The sequence below is a fragment of the Corvus kubaryi genome, unplaced genomic scaffold (genome assembly GCF_017639235.1).
Source record: "Corvus kubaryi isolate FWS band 111438036 unplaced genomic scaffold, C.kubaryi_AGA036_p1.0 76, whole genome shotgun sequence".
Lineage (NCBI taxonomy): Eukaryota > Metazoa > Chordata > Aves > Passeriformes > Corvidae > Corvus > Corvus kubaryi.
Window position 1 is genome coordinate 323,879 of NW_024582063.1, and position 17,118 is coordinate 340,996.

The 17,118-nt window shown below is 40.6% G+C and overlaps 2 protein-coding genes across 4 annotated transcripts in view; one reads left to right on the forward strand and one right to left on the reverse strand.

The window, feature by feature from the left end:
* The window catches only part of NVL (nuclear VCP like), a 38,739-nt gene extending 30,478 nt beyond the window's left edge, over window positions 1-8,261 (reverse strand). For 2 of the 3 annotated variants that reach the window (XM_042051883.1, XM_042051885.1), the window contains exons 1-10: window positions 8,155-8,261; window positions 6,164-6,237; window positions 5,571-5,623; window positions 5,384-5,480; window positions 4,474-4,528; window positions 3,674-3,940; window positions 2,731-2,854; window positions 2,363-2,439; window positions 1,953-2,087; window positions 411-512 (exon numbers count right to left, since the gene is read on the reverse strand). In XM_042051883.1, coding sequence (XP_041907817.1) covers window positions 411-512; window positions 1,953-2,087; window positions 2,363-2,439; window positions 2,731-2,854; window positions 3,674-3,940; window positions 4,474-4,528; window positions 5,384-5,480; window positions 5,571-5,623; window positions 6,164-6,237; window positions 8,155-8,211 — 1,041 coding nt within the window. In that variant the 5' untranslated portion in view covers window positions 8,212-8,261. The remainder of the gene's footprint in view (window positions 1-410; window positions 513-1,952; window positions 2,088-2,362; window positions 2,440-2,730; window positions 2,855-3,673; window positions 3,941-4,473; window positions 4,529-5,383; window positions 5,481-5,570; window positions 5,624-6,163; window positions 6,238-8,154) is intronic. The other variant, XM_042051884.1, reaches the window with a different exon arrangement.
* Window positions 8,262-8,270: 9 nt separating this feature from the next.
* On the forward strand, window positions 8,271-16,574 carry CNIH4 (cornichon family AMPA receptor auxiliary protein 4). Its single transcript, XM_042051889.1, has 5 exons — window positions 8,271-8,403; window positions 9,664-9,732; window positions 10,546-10,658; window positions 14,749-14,889; window positions 15,478-16,574. The coding sequence occupies exons 1-5, from the start codon at window positions 8,335-8,337 to the stop codon at window positions 15,503-15,505; spliced, it is 420 nt and encodes a 139-aa protein (XP_041907823.1). The 5' UTR covers window positions 8,271-8,334; the 3' UTR covers window positions 15,506-16,574.
* The last annotated feature ends 544 nt before the right edge of the window (window positions 16,575-17,118 follow it).

Sequence of the window (17,118 nt, forward strand, 5' to 3'; positions counted from 1 at the left end):
AAAGCCTGAAGTCTCTGACATTCACTCAAATTCCATGCTCTGAATTCCATGTTAGCAAAACTAACAAGAACCCCTTGTAACAAAAAAGCACAATGAACTGCTCTTGATTTTTTTCTTTTATATATCTAGCCAAGCAGATCCAAATATGTAAATCATTTATGTTGCTCTCCTTACAATGCTATGATGAACCATCTTTTGTCAAGGCTTCAGAATAGTAAGCTTTGTGCTCCGTGACATCATGACAGTACAATGGAATTCTGGTCACAGAAAGGGAGACAAAGTCATGTGCGCAGCAGGAGAAAGATTCACTCACTAAGATTTACTCAAATTCAAACCACAGCAACAAAGTATGGATGTTTACAAAGAAAAAGACAAACAATTTACAGAGCTATTTCCAGCGGGTCTCTTACCACAGCCTGCTCAAACAGCTCTCTCAGTTTCTGCTCAGATTCCCCTGACACTCCAGACACAATCTCTGTTGCTGCCACTTTCAACATTGGGAGCTCAAGCTCCTGGAAGAAACAAGGAACATTGTATGATGTAGCCAGAGGTTAGTAATGCTGGCTGTCCTTGAGGACAAATATTTTTCAATATGACATCTTTTACACCTACAAATTACGTATTCAGGACTAAATCTCAAAGAACTTTTTAAAATGTTAAGAAGTGTCCTCCAACTTAAAATGGGTAACACAGCATTGCTTAGCAGTCTGGAAGGTATTCCCCACCAGGTTTGGTTCCCAGAGTCCAATTCCAGAAATATCTGAGCAGGACTGTACAGTAAGACACTTGTAAAGCTCACACTCAAAAGTGTTCTGCTGTTAAAAAGAAATAAATACAACTGCAACTTTAATAGACTGCAGCACTACAGTAGTGCTACAGGTTGCTGCAGCCTATTTCAAGCTCTTTGAATTACCTATAAAAGAAAACTAACCCTAATTTATGCAAGTCAAGGCCACAAGAGACCCTGTGGTGCTCAAAGAAGATAATCTGCCTAAAATAGCACTACTGAAAATCTCTTTTTAAAGAAAAAAATATTTAAGAAGCAGTCATTAAATTTATTTCATCTCAAAGCTTTTCACTTGTGACACGTTTCTTTCCCCAAATGCCGTGCTCTTCCAGGTTACAAGTACCCACCGAAGCATTAAATATCATCAAATCATTCAAAGGGTTCTGTTTTACAATAAGGCATTAGAAAGAAAACACCCAAATCTTAATTAAAATATTTGAAGCATAATGTCAGAAGGTGCAACCAACATTTAAGGAATAAGTATCAGTATTTTCTTTACCTGCATTACAAAAGTTAGTAACTTACATGCATCTACATTTAATGTTATAATCAGTGACATTTAAGGAACAACTATATTGAAGAAAAAGAAAATGTCCATGGTCATCACTGAAGAGCCCTAAATAGTTCCTAGATTTATATCCAGAACAGGAACAGTGGCACAGCAGCTTCACCACACCCCAAACTATTAACACCAATAGTGTCACGTGCTCTGAACACATCAGTATGACACAGGTGAGGCAACATCCAGTTTTGGAATTCAGAAGTCAGCTGTTTAACAGATACCACCCAACAGAATCAATGTAATGCCTCATAAAAGGTGGTAAGGTCGAGTCTAGACTTGAAACACAATGGTAAATTTAACCAAAATTATCTTTCAGTTATACCCTTCTCACCACCCATGCCTGTATTGCTCTGTTCTGGGAATGCCTCAAAACAGTTAAATAAAGCACAAAACCTCGTCACTATGACTCTTCTTTACACATGAGGTTCTATCAAGTAAAGATGCAGATGGAATTCAAATAAAGGCAGTAAAGATTAACATATTTCAAACTATCAAAGGATGGCTAATGTGAAAAGCTCTAGTCTATTACGAAGGAGGATTATTCTCTTTCTCTCTAAATGCAACTCAGGAAAGGAAGAAGCTGTAAATGTGAAGCCATCTCACCCCAGCAATTGCCTGTGCCAGCAGTGTCTTCCCACATCCTGGTGGCCCATGTAAAAGAAAGCCCCGAGGTGGAACCACTCCTAAGTGGCTGTAGACCTCAGGATGACGGATGTGGAGGAGCATCTTGCAGATTTCCTGTAAAGAACAAGGGAGCTCCATTTAAATTGTAGAAATTAGTATTATAGATTGCTATTCTTACAGGCAGGGCAAAATAAAGTTCTGTTTATCAATCTGATTTCAGTGTTTACCTACAGAAAGATTAATCAAAATAAAACTAACAACCTTGATGCTGTTGGTATAAGCAGCTTTTCTCAGTGCCATGCAGATGAACTCTGCAATATTTCTTATCATTTTTAATGTGACATTTTCTTTAGTGCATCCTGTAGCCCACAAATAAAATTTTAACTAACCTTTAATGTCTCATCATTGCCTCCTACATCCTCAAACTTCACTGAAGGGTGGTAAAGCTCTGATCCCTTACTTCTCACTGTTAAGGAGGAAAAGTCACACAAATTTAGCCATGGTATAAATGTAGTTGCTAATACTGAACAGAAAGGTGCTCAGCCTAAACAAACAGCTAAGCACACAGGGCAGTACTATTTTTTAGTAGTAGACACAGGACTGCAATATTTTTTTAGTACAACATTAAGGCTAAATTTCTTTTAAAAACTGCCTGAGGTCACTTCTCTGCACATCAGAAAATACTTCTCTGGTAACAGATTCCATGGTCTAATACCATCTCACTGTTTGGAGTAACACACCAAAAATACCTTCTCACCTTTCTTAAGTAACATGGATTCAATTTTTCCATCTACATCAGGAAATTCTTCTTTTTTTCTTTTTGCCCTTCTGCCCTTTGTCTTCTTTCTTTCACTCTCCAAGACAGAAAATTCTGTTGATTTCTAGGGCATAAAACCAGAATTATATACACAAAACCTTCCAAGTCAGTGAACTTCTGCAAAAACTTAAAAGAACAAAACAGAAGTCTATGACACTTAACTTACACATATTATACAAATAAAGATAAGCAAGGCAGGAATTTATCCCATTCTTCTTGTAGAAAATCTTTTTTGTACTTAGGATTTGGCTTTTTTAAAATGGGTTAATTACAACAGTCACTTTTTTTGTTATGAGAACACAGTAATAAGCAAAAAAACCAAAACCCAAACTAAACAAACCCCCTCAAAACTACTAACCAAAATCAGACACCAGTTATTTGCATGCCATGGAGGAATCCACTCTGGGGATGAATAAAACTCTACGAATGTATTTACTCCCTTGGAAACAATTTTTATTACAAGTAAGTCATAAGGGGGTGTAAGAAAAAAATTATTCTGTCCTAACATGAGTTATCTGCATGTGAGAGAAGGACTTTTACAGGATAAAAGAAATAAAAAGTAGTTTCCTGTTTTCACCCAGGGTCACTTAAGACTTTACCATTGGCTAAGGAAGACCCCCTGCTATGGCTACAGCAAGGCACAAGCCAGGTAGGCTGGTCACTGGCAAATGGAATAAATAACAGCCACATTCCACTCATCTTTCTCTCAGTATGGGCACTAATCTGGGCCTCCTTAATATTGAGCACTACATTTCCCTCTAAACAATCTGGAAGAAACTCATTATTTGGTCACTTTCTGCCTCTTATACAAACATGCTTGAAGTGGGCCAATTCTATTCATACGTCCACTTAAAACACTGTGGATTTGTGAAACACAAAGTACCTCAGAAATCAGTTTCTTTTCCTCTTCTTCTCCATCCTCAGAGAGGTCAATGAAAAAGTCTTTCCCATCAGGAGTTTTATCAATGAACCAGCCACCATCAGAGATTCGTCTTTCAGCTCTTGCTTCTGGTGTGAGGGTGCTTGTTTGAGGTGCTGTTCTCCCAGGAGGAGGGGTCTCCACTGGGTCATTTTTTGGAGTGGGTGGAACAGAATCAGGATTGCCTTTCTTGTATAAGCTCAGCAGGGAACTGTTCATGTGATTTGTAGACTGCAGATTCACACATTTGAAAAGAAAATATACAGGACAGGTTATAACTTGGATTATTTATATTAAAGAGGTCAATGAAAACTATTTCATGAACATAATTCAGCATTTTCCCTGATGGAGAAAACAGGCAATGCATCTGCCAACCCACTCCTCTGCAAAGCAAATGACTGCATATAAAAGTACATGTGCTGGCTGAAGGGGCAGCAGCCTTTGCAACTGACCCTGGAATGACTCCTGTTAATGGACAGGCACCTCTTTTGGCAGTAGCTGGACCTGTTGGTTCCCTCAATCACTTCATCCATTTGATAGCCAAGTCCTTCAGGCCCTCAGTGTGCCTCCTCAAAAGTGATTCCCCACCACAAGTTCCTCTATTTCCTTCAGAAAACATCCTCCTTCCAGCTCCACAGATTCTCAGTTGGAATTACCAACTCTGACTAGACTTTATCTCCTCTTCTAAACGCTTCAAGTGCAATTTGACAACACAGAATCATAGATTATACAAATACAGACAATCATAATAAAATACAACTTACTAGATCTTCTGGATAATCATCAAAATCAGAGTCATCTGTGCCACTTCCAGTAGTCCTTAACACGGAAGGAAGACAAAAACTATTAATTTATCAGAGCAGAATTGCAAGTGAGACATCTGTAAAATAAAACAAAAGCAATTTCCACAATGTGGTTCCCCATAACCATGATATGTAGCCTAATGCTGAAGAGAAATTCCTGACTCCCATGCTCTCAATCTTCTACTATGAAAAGTTAAAAAATGCATCCTTTCCAAGTGTGTGATGAGTTGGATCAATTTGTCAACCTATCTGAAAGACAGACCTATAAGAAAGTGATGTAGGTTCATTCTGATTCAGTTCACAAGGGAAGTAGGAGCAAATCACTGCTGAACCAGACCAATCTTTCTGACAAAAAAGATTACATGAGATCCTTAATATCTATCCCAGGTTAGAGAAAACAGAATGCTCCATGAGACTATGAACAGGGGTAGGAGTCAGGAAATCCTCATTCCAATCTCACACCCACTGGTGATTTACTTTGAGTAGCCTGTCTTGCAGTCTCCTCTCTCAGATGTGGCCAGTATGTCTCACACCCAAGAAAGACTAACAACAAAACAAAGGAACTGAAACACATGAGGAACAGGGCATTACATGGAAAACTATCGAGGAAGCCACAAGGTTGCCCACTAATTCAGGGCTGTATGTTCCCTACAACAGAGAAATCACGACTGGCTCTAGTATCTGCTTGTGTTCAGTGACAAAAGGATTTCCAATAACTACAGGTAACTTCTGAAGAAGACAAGCCTATGGGAAATCAAGGATCCACCTGCAACTTTGAAACAACCAAAATGTAATAACCCAGAAACAGAAAGCTTTAAAGAAATGATAACAGCAATGGCATTATTAATCCAGTAGTAAAAATTCTTCTTACTCATTTTTCTCTTGTTGCCTTGCTCTTTTTGCCACATGCTCAGATTCTAAAACTGCCAAATCTTCACGTTCTTTTTCATTACTGATTATTTCAAACACTGAAAGAAGAAGTTCAACCATGTTAAGAATTAACAGCCAAAGCATAATCAAAGAATTTGGCATCTTGGACATAATATTAACAGATCTACCTTTTGCAACTTGTATTCTAAAGGCATTTCTTTTTCTTCGTCCATAATCTACACTGAAAAAAACCAAAATAAACATGTTACACCAACTGATTTTTCTCTCAACAGAGTGTCATTCCCAGTGGAAAAAGAACACGGGAAGTCGATTCCCAAGCTTCCACACAGGTTCTTATTAAAAACTACCTGTGTGAAAACGTGATTGTGCTGCTGAGCAACTGAGCAAGATATTAGTGTCTTACTGGATCCTGTATCTCCCCCCATGTCTGCACTGAAGTGTTATCTTCCCTCATATTTTAAACCCACTGGGGTAAATCCCAGCATGCTGCAATGCATCTGTACCTCTTTATTTAAAAACAGAAATCAACCCAAACCACAACTAGATCTTGTAATACCAATACATTAATAAAATATGAGTCATTAAATATATCAGCATAGTGGAAACACTGGAGGGGAAACAATCTTAGTGCTTCAATCAACCTCAACAACTGGCAATGAAGGTAACATAAAGAAAATTGTAACTTTTATAATGAATGCAAAATAACAAACTAATACAATCTACATTTTGAACACAGGATATAAGACAAATCTTGGCTCACCTGTAGGTTTTCTGCAAATCAGATGCTAGAATTCCAATGTCAACATACTGCCCACATTTACTACTTGCAAGATACTGAAATGAAGAATTTTAAGCAGGGAATAAAATCTTTGTCAGTCACTTCACCAGAACAGCTCGACCAAATATGCCTATTTTAAATTCTACCCTCCTTAGAAGTTGAAATGAAAATCAGAATCAGCTTTTCACTGCCTTGCAACACACCAGATAGTATTTCCCAATGAAATGGGAAATTCTTATTAAAGCACAGATTACTGGGCAGCTCTGCTTCCCAGGGAAAGGCAGTGTCCTACATTAGGGGGCTTTGATGACTTCTGCTGGATCAACTCTGTCATTTTTATTTAGCAAGAAAGCTGACTTTGTAGCCCACACCCCATCTTTTTGTCTTGGTTCCTCCCAGTTATCCTCCTTTTGGTTTAGATCTCCTACTCTAAAAATGAAACCATCTGTATCAATCAGCATGGGTACTGTCATAAAAACAACTTTAATCTTTACAAGATACTTCAAAGAATACTACAAAGAAGTATATTAATTAAAATGAATTCTATCAAGCTTTTTATTGCTCTGACAGCAGCTAATCCAACCCATTTTCAAACCCCAGTTATTGAAAGTGTGAGAAAATGTACTAAATTTCATGTACAACTGTACTCCACTTGCTTTCTTTCCCCACTCTCCAAGGAGCCAGAACTTTCAATACTGTAAAGGTGGCTTCCTTCTTAAAAAAGAGGATGAAAATATAGAATCACCCTAAAAGATGTGGTAACATAAATGTCACACCAAGGTGAATATCAAACCCACATTTAAATTAATAAGTCTATACAAAACAATCAAATTGAATACAGATTTAGCTTTTAAAATTATATTACACTTCAGATCACCCAGCAGCTCCTGCCCTACAAGAAACATCAAGCCTACCATAAACCCAGCTGGGTTTTCCACTTTGGAATAGTCAAGGCACAATCCATGTGATCTTGTGAATTAAACCAAGCAAGTTCCCTCAAGCAGTCACTCTCTCATTTTAAGGAATTAGAAGTGGAGCACACTTATACAGAGGCTCAGAAAATTGGTGTTCAAGGTGCAAAGTCATTACAAACTATCATAAGATGTGACACAGCACTGCGCCACTTGCAGGAATCACAGCTCTCCCTGTCCTTCCCACGCGCATTTGGGAAGTAATCTCATCTTTCCCTTTTCCCAGCCATTCAATAAAACCACTGTACACGTTTCCAAATACAAACACCACTTGCCAATATCGCAGAATCACAGAATCAATTAGGCTGGAAAAGACCTCTGAGATCACCGAGTCCAACCCATGACTGATCAAACCACCCACGTCAAACACACCAGGGCACCGAGTGCCACATCCAGTCTTTCCTTAAACACTTCCAGGGCCGGTGACTCCACCACCTGCCTGGGCAGCCCATTCCAATGTTTAATCATTCTTTCTTCGAAGAAATTCTTCATAAGGTCTAAATACATACACACACACACATATTTACATACACATACATATACACCACATATATATCTATATATGTATCTGCATATATATACACATACATATACACACCATCTGCGTGTATATACACACACATATATTTATATCTATCTATTTATCTATCTATCTATCTATCTATCCTTTGAGTATATTTCTTTTGCCCTATTCATTTCACATCTGAAGCAGCAGTCAGCCTCAAGACCAGAACTACTAAAGGGGACAGAAGAACGAGAGAAAACAAAACTATTTTCCAAAAAATTAAAATAAATAAAATAAACAAATAGACCTTTCTAAAGCCTTTCTAAAGCCCTCAGAGGCAGGGACGGGGTTTAGTCCTCTCCCGCCACTGAGCGGGCCGGATGCTCAAGGCCCCTCAGCCAGAGAGGGACACATGAGACCCCCTCCCACCGGCTGCCGGTGCCGGTGGTGCCGGTGGTACCGGGGGTACCGGGGGTGTCCCGGAGGGCGGGTGGTACCTGCTTGATGCGCTGCTTCAGCCGGGGATCGGAGACGCGGCCAGGCCGGCACCGCATGGCCGCCACCCCGCCTGAGGAGGGGACTCCATTACCCAGCGTGCCGCGCGGCGCGGGCCCGCCCAGGCAGGGCGGGGCCTACGGCAGCCGGGAGGGTCCGAACGCGGCGGGCGCGGCGGCGGGATGGAGTCGGTGGTCTTCATCTTCTCGCTGATCGACTGCTGCGCCCTCATCTTCCTCTCCGTTTACTTCGTATCCTGCTCCTCCTGCGCGGCGTGGGCAGGGATGGGCCCCGGGGCGGGACGGGCCCTTTGAGGCGCCGCCGGGGCCGGTGGGCTGAAGGCGACGGGGCGGGGGGGGCTGCGCTGGGTGGTGGCCGCGGCCGCGGGGCCCGGGGGCTGTGGGGCGGCGGCGGCGGCGCGGGTTCGGTGCCCGGACCGTGCTCGCTCCGTGGGGCTGCGGCTCCCCGGGCGGGCGCGGCCGCGGCTGAGGAGACACGAGCGCGGCACAAGGAGCGAGTGCCCCGCGTTGGTGCTCGGGAGCAACGCGGGCCTAAAAAGTGCGGCCAGCAGCGCTTGAATTGCGAGGACGCCTTGCTCCGTGCGGGCTGTGTGCTCGTAGCTGCGGGCTCCGAGCTCCTCGGCAAGCAGGGTTTCCATGTTCTTTTGTTGGAGGCTGGCTCGCAGTCTTTGCTGCCTGGCCTTGTGCACAGATTTGACTGCTTTTCCTTACTTTTCTCAATAAAAGAGAATTGGCTTTCACGCTCTTTCAATCCTGGTGGGATTTTTCAGAGTCTCCCCAGTTCTTGTAGCGAAACCACTCGAAAGAAATTCATCCTAGAAGCAAAAGTTGTTTGTTGAAAAATGAAAAGCCTTTACCGATTTTTTAGGAGTAGAAGAAAAATCTCTTAGTGCTCATTTCCTTGGAGAAAAGAACCATGAGCTTTACAGGACACAGCATGGCGAGGTGCCCACGTGCATCCTAAGCCTTTTTTGTAAGGACTTTTCTGTCTGAAATACTCGTATTTCAGTCTGAAAGTTCATTCAATAATGATGTTACCCTCTTATTTCCTACCAAAGTATTAATTAATTCAGTGTTGTTGTACATGTTGAAAAAAAAATGAGATTCACTGCTTAAAACTGCACTATTTTGTGCGGAGAGTTTAAAAGTGCATGAACTCTTTCTCCAGTTTAAGTTTTGTTTTCAAGTGTTGTAGTAACAATTTTGATACTAAAAATACTGAGGTTGCCTCCCTGGTCTGGTTTAAGGGCTGAACTGAACTTTAGCACTTGTGCAACAGTTGCCCTTGGAAATACATAATAAAATGATGATAAAATGTAGCCAAGCCTCCTATCTAAAAGAGGAGTGAATTGTAACTAGTTGAAACATGCCTTTGAAAGACCAGCACAGAGCGACAGTGAATGCTGAGAGCAGAGGGTTCTCCCCTAAAAGTAAAGTAAAGCTTTGTGTATTCTGAGTTACCATACAGTATTTCCTTATCTTGAACTTCAGATAATCACGTTATCAGATCTGGAATGCGACTACATCAATGCTAGATCATGCTGCTCCAAGCTCAATAAAGTAAATTGTTCTTCTTTGCATTTACTGTGGTTTGAGGAAACCACATCCTTCATCTGAGTACCTGCATCTGCATATTGCAAATAACTGGGGTGTGACGGTATCTGAGGAGCCTTGAGTGGCAGTATTTTGCATGTATCCCTTATTCAGCCTGCTTGTCTTTTTTTGGACATCCATCTTTCAGCAAATTCCATCACAAAAGTACCATTTTACATGAATCTGCCTAAAACTCTTAGCCTTAAATCAATGTGGCCTTCCATGTGTGTGTTCCCTTTGATTCAAAGGTATTCTTTTTCTTAATATGAGAGAGAATGGTACAAGATCCTGTCAAGCCAAAAATGTGTAATTGCCAGGGGCTGACCCAATGTAACTGTGTCAGTTTTTATATTGATCAGCTTTCTTATCTGTTCCAAGCCTGAGGCTCTTTGTGCAGTTTTTAATTATCTGAGTTACTAAATCCACTGTTCTCTGCAGTGATTTCAAATGAGCTCTATATACTTTCTCAGTTCTCTTTCTCGAATGCTTGCGTGGTATAGTTGTGTTCAGACAGCTGCTGTGCTGCTCTCCAGAAATGTTTGTAATGCTTGGATAAAGCACTTCTGTTACAGTATCTTAGGGCTTGATTTCTGCTTACTTGTGTGGAATCTGCCTGAAGGTATCGATTTCTCCACACTGTGATGGAATCACATGCCTCTGCTGTCAGGTTTTTTCTGATTTTACATGATTATAATCAGATTATAATCCCAAATAGATGTCTTTTTCATAAAGGAATTTACATTCGTGCATGTAAATCTTTTCTCTTTCCCCTTTTTGCAGTGGGTGGTGCCTGAGGTGATTGGTCATGCTGTTGTAACGGTGTTAATGCTTATTTCATTGCACTGGTTCATCTTTCTCCTTAACCTGCCAGTGGCCACATGGAATATATACAGGTAAGTGCACAAGGGTTTGTGGGCTTGCTTTTTAGCACTGTTACTAGTGCTAAATCTTTAAGTGTAGTACAAAGATGAATAATATGTCATGGTGAGATGTTTCAGTTGTGTTCTTGAGCTGCTAACAGTCTTCATTGATCAAACTAACACAATTTCTTGTCATTAAAATGACAAGAAACCCAACAGTGTAAAGGATATGAAACTTTTGGTCTTTGCTTGCATTCTCTCTAGTGCCCAGGAATCTCAATTTGTGGGTCATTCCCAAATGCAAAGGAAATAATAGCAGATTAATTGGGATTATGAAGTAGTACTGCCAACAGAGCTGATAATGTTTTCATGCTGTTCCTGATAGTGCTATCAGCATAAAAGTGCTTAGGGTGGCATGGCTGATGGCTGTACAACCATGGGGCTGTGGTGTTGTCCCCTGCACCCTCCTTCATTTACTGACTTGTCTCTCCCCCTCATCTGCATTGGTTTTGGCCTCCTGTCCTGCCAGTTTGTATTTGGGAAGGTTTGTAGACTTTTCACCCTAGGACAGCTGTCAGTGTTACTGGTCTTTGTACACTGGGCTGCCACCCTTGGAAACAGTTTAGTTGTCAGGAGGGGTTTCCATGTGGCAACACTGGGACTGTCAGTTCAAACCATTCTTTTTATCTGATGTCATTTGGTGTGTGGAGAACTGACCCTTCAAAGGTGTTAAGCTAATTTTCTGGATTTGTCACAATTTGTCACAACTTATCTCCAATCACTATAGTGAGGGAACCCAAAAGCCCAGGTGTTTAAGGTACAGGTATGAAAAGCTGGCTGTCATTCTTGTTTGCCTGAACTTGCCAGGGCTAACTATTTGCAGGGATGGGTTGGATTGCTGGTAGAATTAAACAAGAAGTTTCACAGCTCTCATTAAAACAAAGTTGAGGATCTCTGTACTGACAACCTGGTTGTTCATGGGCAAAATAGGTATGCTATTTAAATATTGATAAATATCATTCTTGTTTTCTACAGAACTGCCAACAAAGCCTTCAAATGTTTCTAAGCTGGAGAAACATGAAACAGTATAACTTTATGCTTAATAAATAAATGTTGCCTAAATACACACACATAGGGCATGCTTTTGCCTGGTTTTGCTTGCCCCTCCCTGTGTACAGCTGTGACTCATAGTGACCAGTATTTGATTTGGGATCTGCTGGCAACTTTAGGGTTTGATGTTTCATTTAGGCAAGGCTGTTTCTGCAGAGACACTGCAGGCAGAATGCATTGTCTTTGAAGCTTTGATGATTTCTTGTACTGGTTACCCCTTTGCTGCTTCATTTTGTGTACTTACATTAATTTTTGGAGTAGCCACTTGCTTTCCCTTCTAAACCTGGTCAGACAGAGTTTTAAAAGAGAAATTATTTCTATTTCTACACTTCAGGCAGTAAGCTTTGACTGCTCTTTTGTATTGACAGCTCTCATTTTGTATCATTTTTATACATGGCATAAATATTCTGAATATCCTAAAATCCAGGATTGTTTCCTCAATTTTGGATATGCAATGTAGGCAATAAATGAATATGACAACATGATACTTTGCCTGTCCTGCCACAAGAAGTCCAAATATTAAGCCTGTATCACTAATCCTCCCTTCTTTCTGTGGATCAAGGAGTTTCTCCCACATTAACAGCCTGGACTATCCCATTTCTAGTGAAGGAGTTGGAGGCCTGCAAAAGCAAGTGTGGGGTTTAGCATTTTCAGTTCATTAGGAAGTGTAGTGATAGGACCAGGAGTAACAGGTTCAAAGTAAAAGAGGGGAAATTTAGGTTAGAAATACAGAAGAAAAATAATTCTGTTGAGATTGAAGAAGTCTGTGCTTTGCAGTGCAAGTGATAGAAAGGTAGGATAATCTCTTCCCCTTACTCACATTTCTTTAAAACCTGCTTAATCCCAATGACCACATGGCAGCTACAGGCAGTACTTGCTTAACTTACTAATTCCGTCGAGGATTTCAGTGAGAGGAGAGAGGTTTTGTGCAGAGGGGGTATCAGAAACAAATCCTGGGAAGGATAAATTAGTCAAAAAGAGCATCAAGAGAGACTTTCAAAGTTGCAGCATGTTTATTGTAACATCCTACTGGCCCTTCTTGCTCAGCACACTCAGACGATATTTAACTTTTTTTGATGAACTTTGTAGTGTCTCCAGCGAGACAGTTTTGTCTTACATTCTCCTTGTTTTAAAACTAAGGAAAGCATTCAACTTTTTTTTCTTCTGTGTTACATAGATCTCCTTGAGAGAACAGGCCCAAATAATGAGATTCTTGCCATGTCTTTAAGAAGATAAAACTGAAAGAGTAAAATTAAAATTAAAAAAAATAAAATCTTTACAATTCAGTGAAAATTCTGGCCAGAACTTCTACATCCCTTAAAAAATTGGGAAATCTAGAGGGAAGTGTCCTGTTGGTGTGGTAGCAGCTTCCATGGAATGGCAATACTGGAGGCACTAATGTGTGTATTTATTAAAGCTGACAGTTTACTTGTTTGCTGCAGAAGTTTTTTTGCTGTGTAGAGTATGACAGCTGGCTTGAGCTGGGTTTGTCAGCATCCAGCAGCACTGTACCCATGGCTCAGTTCCTTAGATACGTAATACAGGCTGTCCTACCTCGGGGGCCTCTTGGAAGAAACACCTCACAGCTTACACAATCAAGTTGCACCATTTAAGTGTTATCATTCTTTATAAAAAGCAAAATTAATACATGCTGTCTTTATGGCAATCATATCCCAGACATATAAGAAAATTATGCATTCTATTTATAGGATAAATTGGTACAGGAAACGTGTTCCTCCTTTTATTCCAATAAAATGTATTACATTCCCAGGAAATGGACAATAATTTATGTTACAATACTGAAAACAGAACAATCACTCAAAACTTCAATTCTAGAAGAGAATGTCAAACTGGAATTATTTAACATGAACTGTTTTAATGGGACACAACTGTTTTTGATATTGGTCAAATATGCTGCTGTGCTTTTCAATGCCCCTGTGACAGACAATTACTGTGGTCTGAACTTTTTATTTCCCAGTGTCCTACTGCTGCTAGAAAACCTCCCTGTTGCTTGTTCCCTTTCCTTCCCTTCCTGTTAAGGAAATGAATGTTGTAAGGGGTGGGGAAGTGCCTTTTGGACTACAAGGGGTGTCATTTGAGTAGATGAAGAAAATTTAACAAGCGTTCTGTTCTGAGACCATGTTTCTGCTCCAGCTTTAAGACAAAGAGTTAAATTCCTGGATAGAAGGAGTCTGATTCCAGGAAGATAAAGCCTGTGTAACATCTCAATGAAGTGATGCTCTAGCCTGAGCTCAGCTGGAGTGAGAACTTCGTGTGCTCGCATTTGCTCCCTCGAGAAATTCTTCTGACAAAAGAACATGCTGCTGGCTCAATTGTCACAGGACATAAACATTTGGTCTGCTGGTTTTATGCTTCCTTGGCTTACATTTCACTTGACTTCACTCAGCTTTTGTTCTCATGTGGGTTTGGACAGCCGAACTTGACATCTTCAGTTCTGCCCGACTCATCGGCCTCAGTGTCTGTGCTGAGGTGACCGAGGACGGCTGTGACAAAGGCAGGAGTAACAGCACAGATCCTTTGCCTTGGCCTATGCCATCTCATTTTGACCACTGGAGTTTGTGATTTCCTATGTGAGGTTTTTTGCTAAATAAATTACTGATTCTTAGCTAAATTCTTTTCTAGTCCCCTTCATCTAATGCACTTTCCACTGTGGGTAGGTGCTTCCCTCATGACAGCAACTAACTGTGAACAGCAATTAAAATTAACTGGAATTGGCTATTACTTGGAATCTCTCCCATTTATTTATGGAAGCTGGACTGATGTTTTTAGTGCTTCTTGTTCTCTTATTCTTTCTTTGTGGGTTATAGTGGCAGAGATAGGTGCAATATCCAGAACTCCCTTATGCTGAATTGTGAAACAACTCTTTAGATGAAAGTCCCTTCTTGGCAAGCTCTTCCCCGACACTCCCTAATGTTTCAACAATTACATTTTTGGGTTTTGTTGTGTGGGGTCTTTTTATTTGGGTTTTTTTTTCTCATTCTTAAACTTTCAGGTACATTATGGTGCCAAGTGGAAACATGGGAGTATTTGATCCCACAGAGATCCATAACCGAGGACAACTGAAATCACACATGAAAGAAGCCATGATTAAGCTGGGCTTTCATCTGCTCTGTTTCTTCATGTACCTTTACAGGTTAGTTTCAAAAAAATTGCTCTCAAGGAACAAAGGGATTGTCTGCCAGCTATTTTTATCTCCTCTGTTCTACTGCTGTAATTGCTGGTATTCATGTCTTACCTTTTGCATCCTGCTAAGCCTCAGTAATATATTTTGACAGCTATCTCTGGCCTCATTATATGCCTTTATTCATTCTGATCAAACACTGTTTGGAAACTTAGGCTATTCCTTAATCTTAAAACAAGTACAACATAAAGAGTTACATGCTTTCAGCACCTACAGTAAGTGGCCTGTTTAGAATGGAAATACTCTTGAGGACCAAGTTTATTTTACAAGTTCTGTTTTTAAAAAATGAAGTTGATCTGGCTGAGTTACAAACAGATGTGTTCTGTGATAGGGCCACTTACTCCAAGGTGGCAGAGCTGCTGTTCCTCTGCTGCAGCACTGCTTCTGCAGTCTTGTCTTCCTAAGCAAAGCACACAGCAGGGGTGCCTTGACTTTCTGTTTCAGGTTCTCTCAGTGCAGCTCTCCCGTGACACTGAGAGCTGCTCCTACTTGCACATGCTTCAGTAATCCACTGGTATCATGTTTTCTGTTTTGTCACAGTATGATTCTGGCTTTGATAAATGATTGAGAAGTTGAAAGAGAACCATTAGCTGCCAAATCGGGTCATCACTCCAGTGACTGGTTGTGGAGCCATAGACACCTTCCGAACACACCTAGATCAGTGTCATCATGCAGTATATTTTTCTTCTTTGAACAAGAAATATTTTTCTGTATTTTTAACATAAAATATTTTCAAAAGACATTGGATTTGTCTAGCAGTTGTTTTTGTTCCTTTACAAGCCAAACTGCTGGAGCTGCTGTTTCTGTAAGATGAAATCCTTGCTTGCAGAAGTGACCTCGTAGGAATTAAATGGTGATAAGGGAAACTCATTTCAACAGCATGAGCTGGTAACGAAGGTAGTTCCAGAACACATTTAAGTGCAGCTCAGATAATCTGATTCTTGCTGAGAGGTGTCAGGATGAGACTCCGGCTGCCAAGCTGTCCTATCAGAACCTAATTTGAAGCAGCACTTGGAACAGAGGTTTCAAAGTGGAACAGGAGCAGAGCTTGCATCTTTGTGCTGGTGTTTTTCCCAGGCAAAAATCAATGGAATAAAAGCTACATTTTCCTCCCTGTCCCTGCCTCCCTGCAGCAACCTATATGAAATCTTGTATTTGGATGGACTAAGATCCTTTTGGTGGACATGACACTTGTGTGTAAGAGTGCAGATAAATAAGATGATTAATACTTGCTTTTTCCCTTCAACTCCTATTTTGTCATTGAACTACATCATGGACACCCAGATAAAGGAAAGATCAGATTGCACTGGGGTGGAGATGGTTACAGAGCAAAAGACTATCTGCAGTTGCTACTCCCTGAACCTGCTGTTTCCATAGCCGGTGGGGTGAATCCAAGAGTCTGTCTAGCTCAGGGAAATGGTCTGGTAACCCATAATCCCACTTTTCTCCCAATTCTGATATGACTCTGCTTCAGTGATAGCAGCAAGTTCTTTTTGTGCAGCTCTTGCATCGGCGATAAGTGTATAAACCTGAGTTTGTACCCTCACTGTCCAATAACTGTCTTTAAGTTTTTTATATGTGCTTGGAAAGAGGTCTCTTGGAACAAACACATCAATTAAAACACTTTAAAAAATACACTTCTGTAATTACGTCCTAAAATTTATGAGCTTTTTCTTCTCAAGTATTTGGGGTTCTAGTGTACAGCTGGAGTTAAAAACTGTTTTCAGGGCCAGTCATGAAAAGGCAACACTGATGCTTTATTGCTGTAGATACCTTGTGTTCAGTGTCTGTTCTAGGAAAAGTTTGGCTGTAAATTTTTGATGGATGGAGTCCAAGTTCAGCTGTGTTAAAGATGAAAAACCGCTGAAAATCGTGCTCATTAAAAAAATACCTAAGGCAACAGCTACCCCAGCTGGATGCCACTGACTACCCGACAGCACAATATCAAACTACAAAAAGTACTGCCCTGTAATGCCAAAAGCCAGAGAGGAGGTAGGTCTGCAGAAAGGAGAGCAAATAAAACTTTAAAAGGGTAGAAAGTCAGTAACTTTTTTAGCAGATCATATTAGGCAATTAAATGATTTTATTTGTGTGTGAAAAAAACCTACTACACTTATTTTGGGTGTTAGAAGAAAGGGCCTAAGTCAAGTCCTTGCTATACTGCTGACAGTAGATATATTT

What these genes read in the sequence shown, in the direction of transcription:
- CNIH4 (XM_042051889.1), top strand. Translation starts at nt 8,335, where the DNA reads ATGGAGTCGGTGGTCTTCATCTTCTCGCTGATCGACTGCTGCGCCCTC. An exon ending in GCCACATGGAATATATACAG is followed by an intron (nt 10,659 to 14,748) that starts GTAAGTGCACAA and finishes TTAAACTTTCAG; the next exon opens with GTACATTATGGTGCCAAGTG. An exon ending in TTCTTCATGTACCTTTACAG is followed by an intron (nt 14,890 to 15,477) that starts GTTAGTTTCAAA and finishes GTTTTGTCACAG; the next exon opens with TATGATTCTGGCTTTGATAA.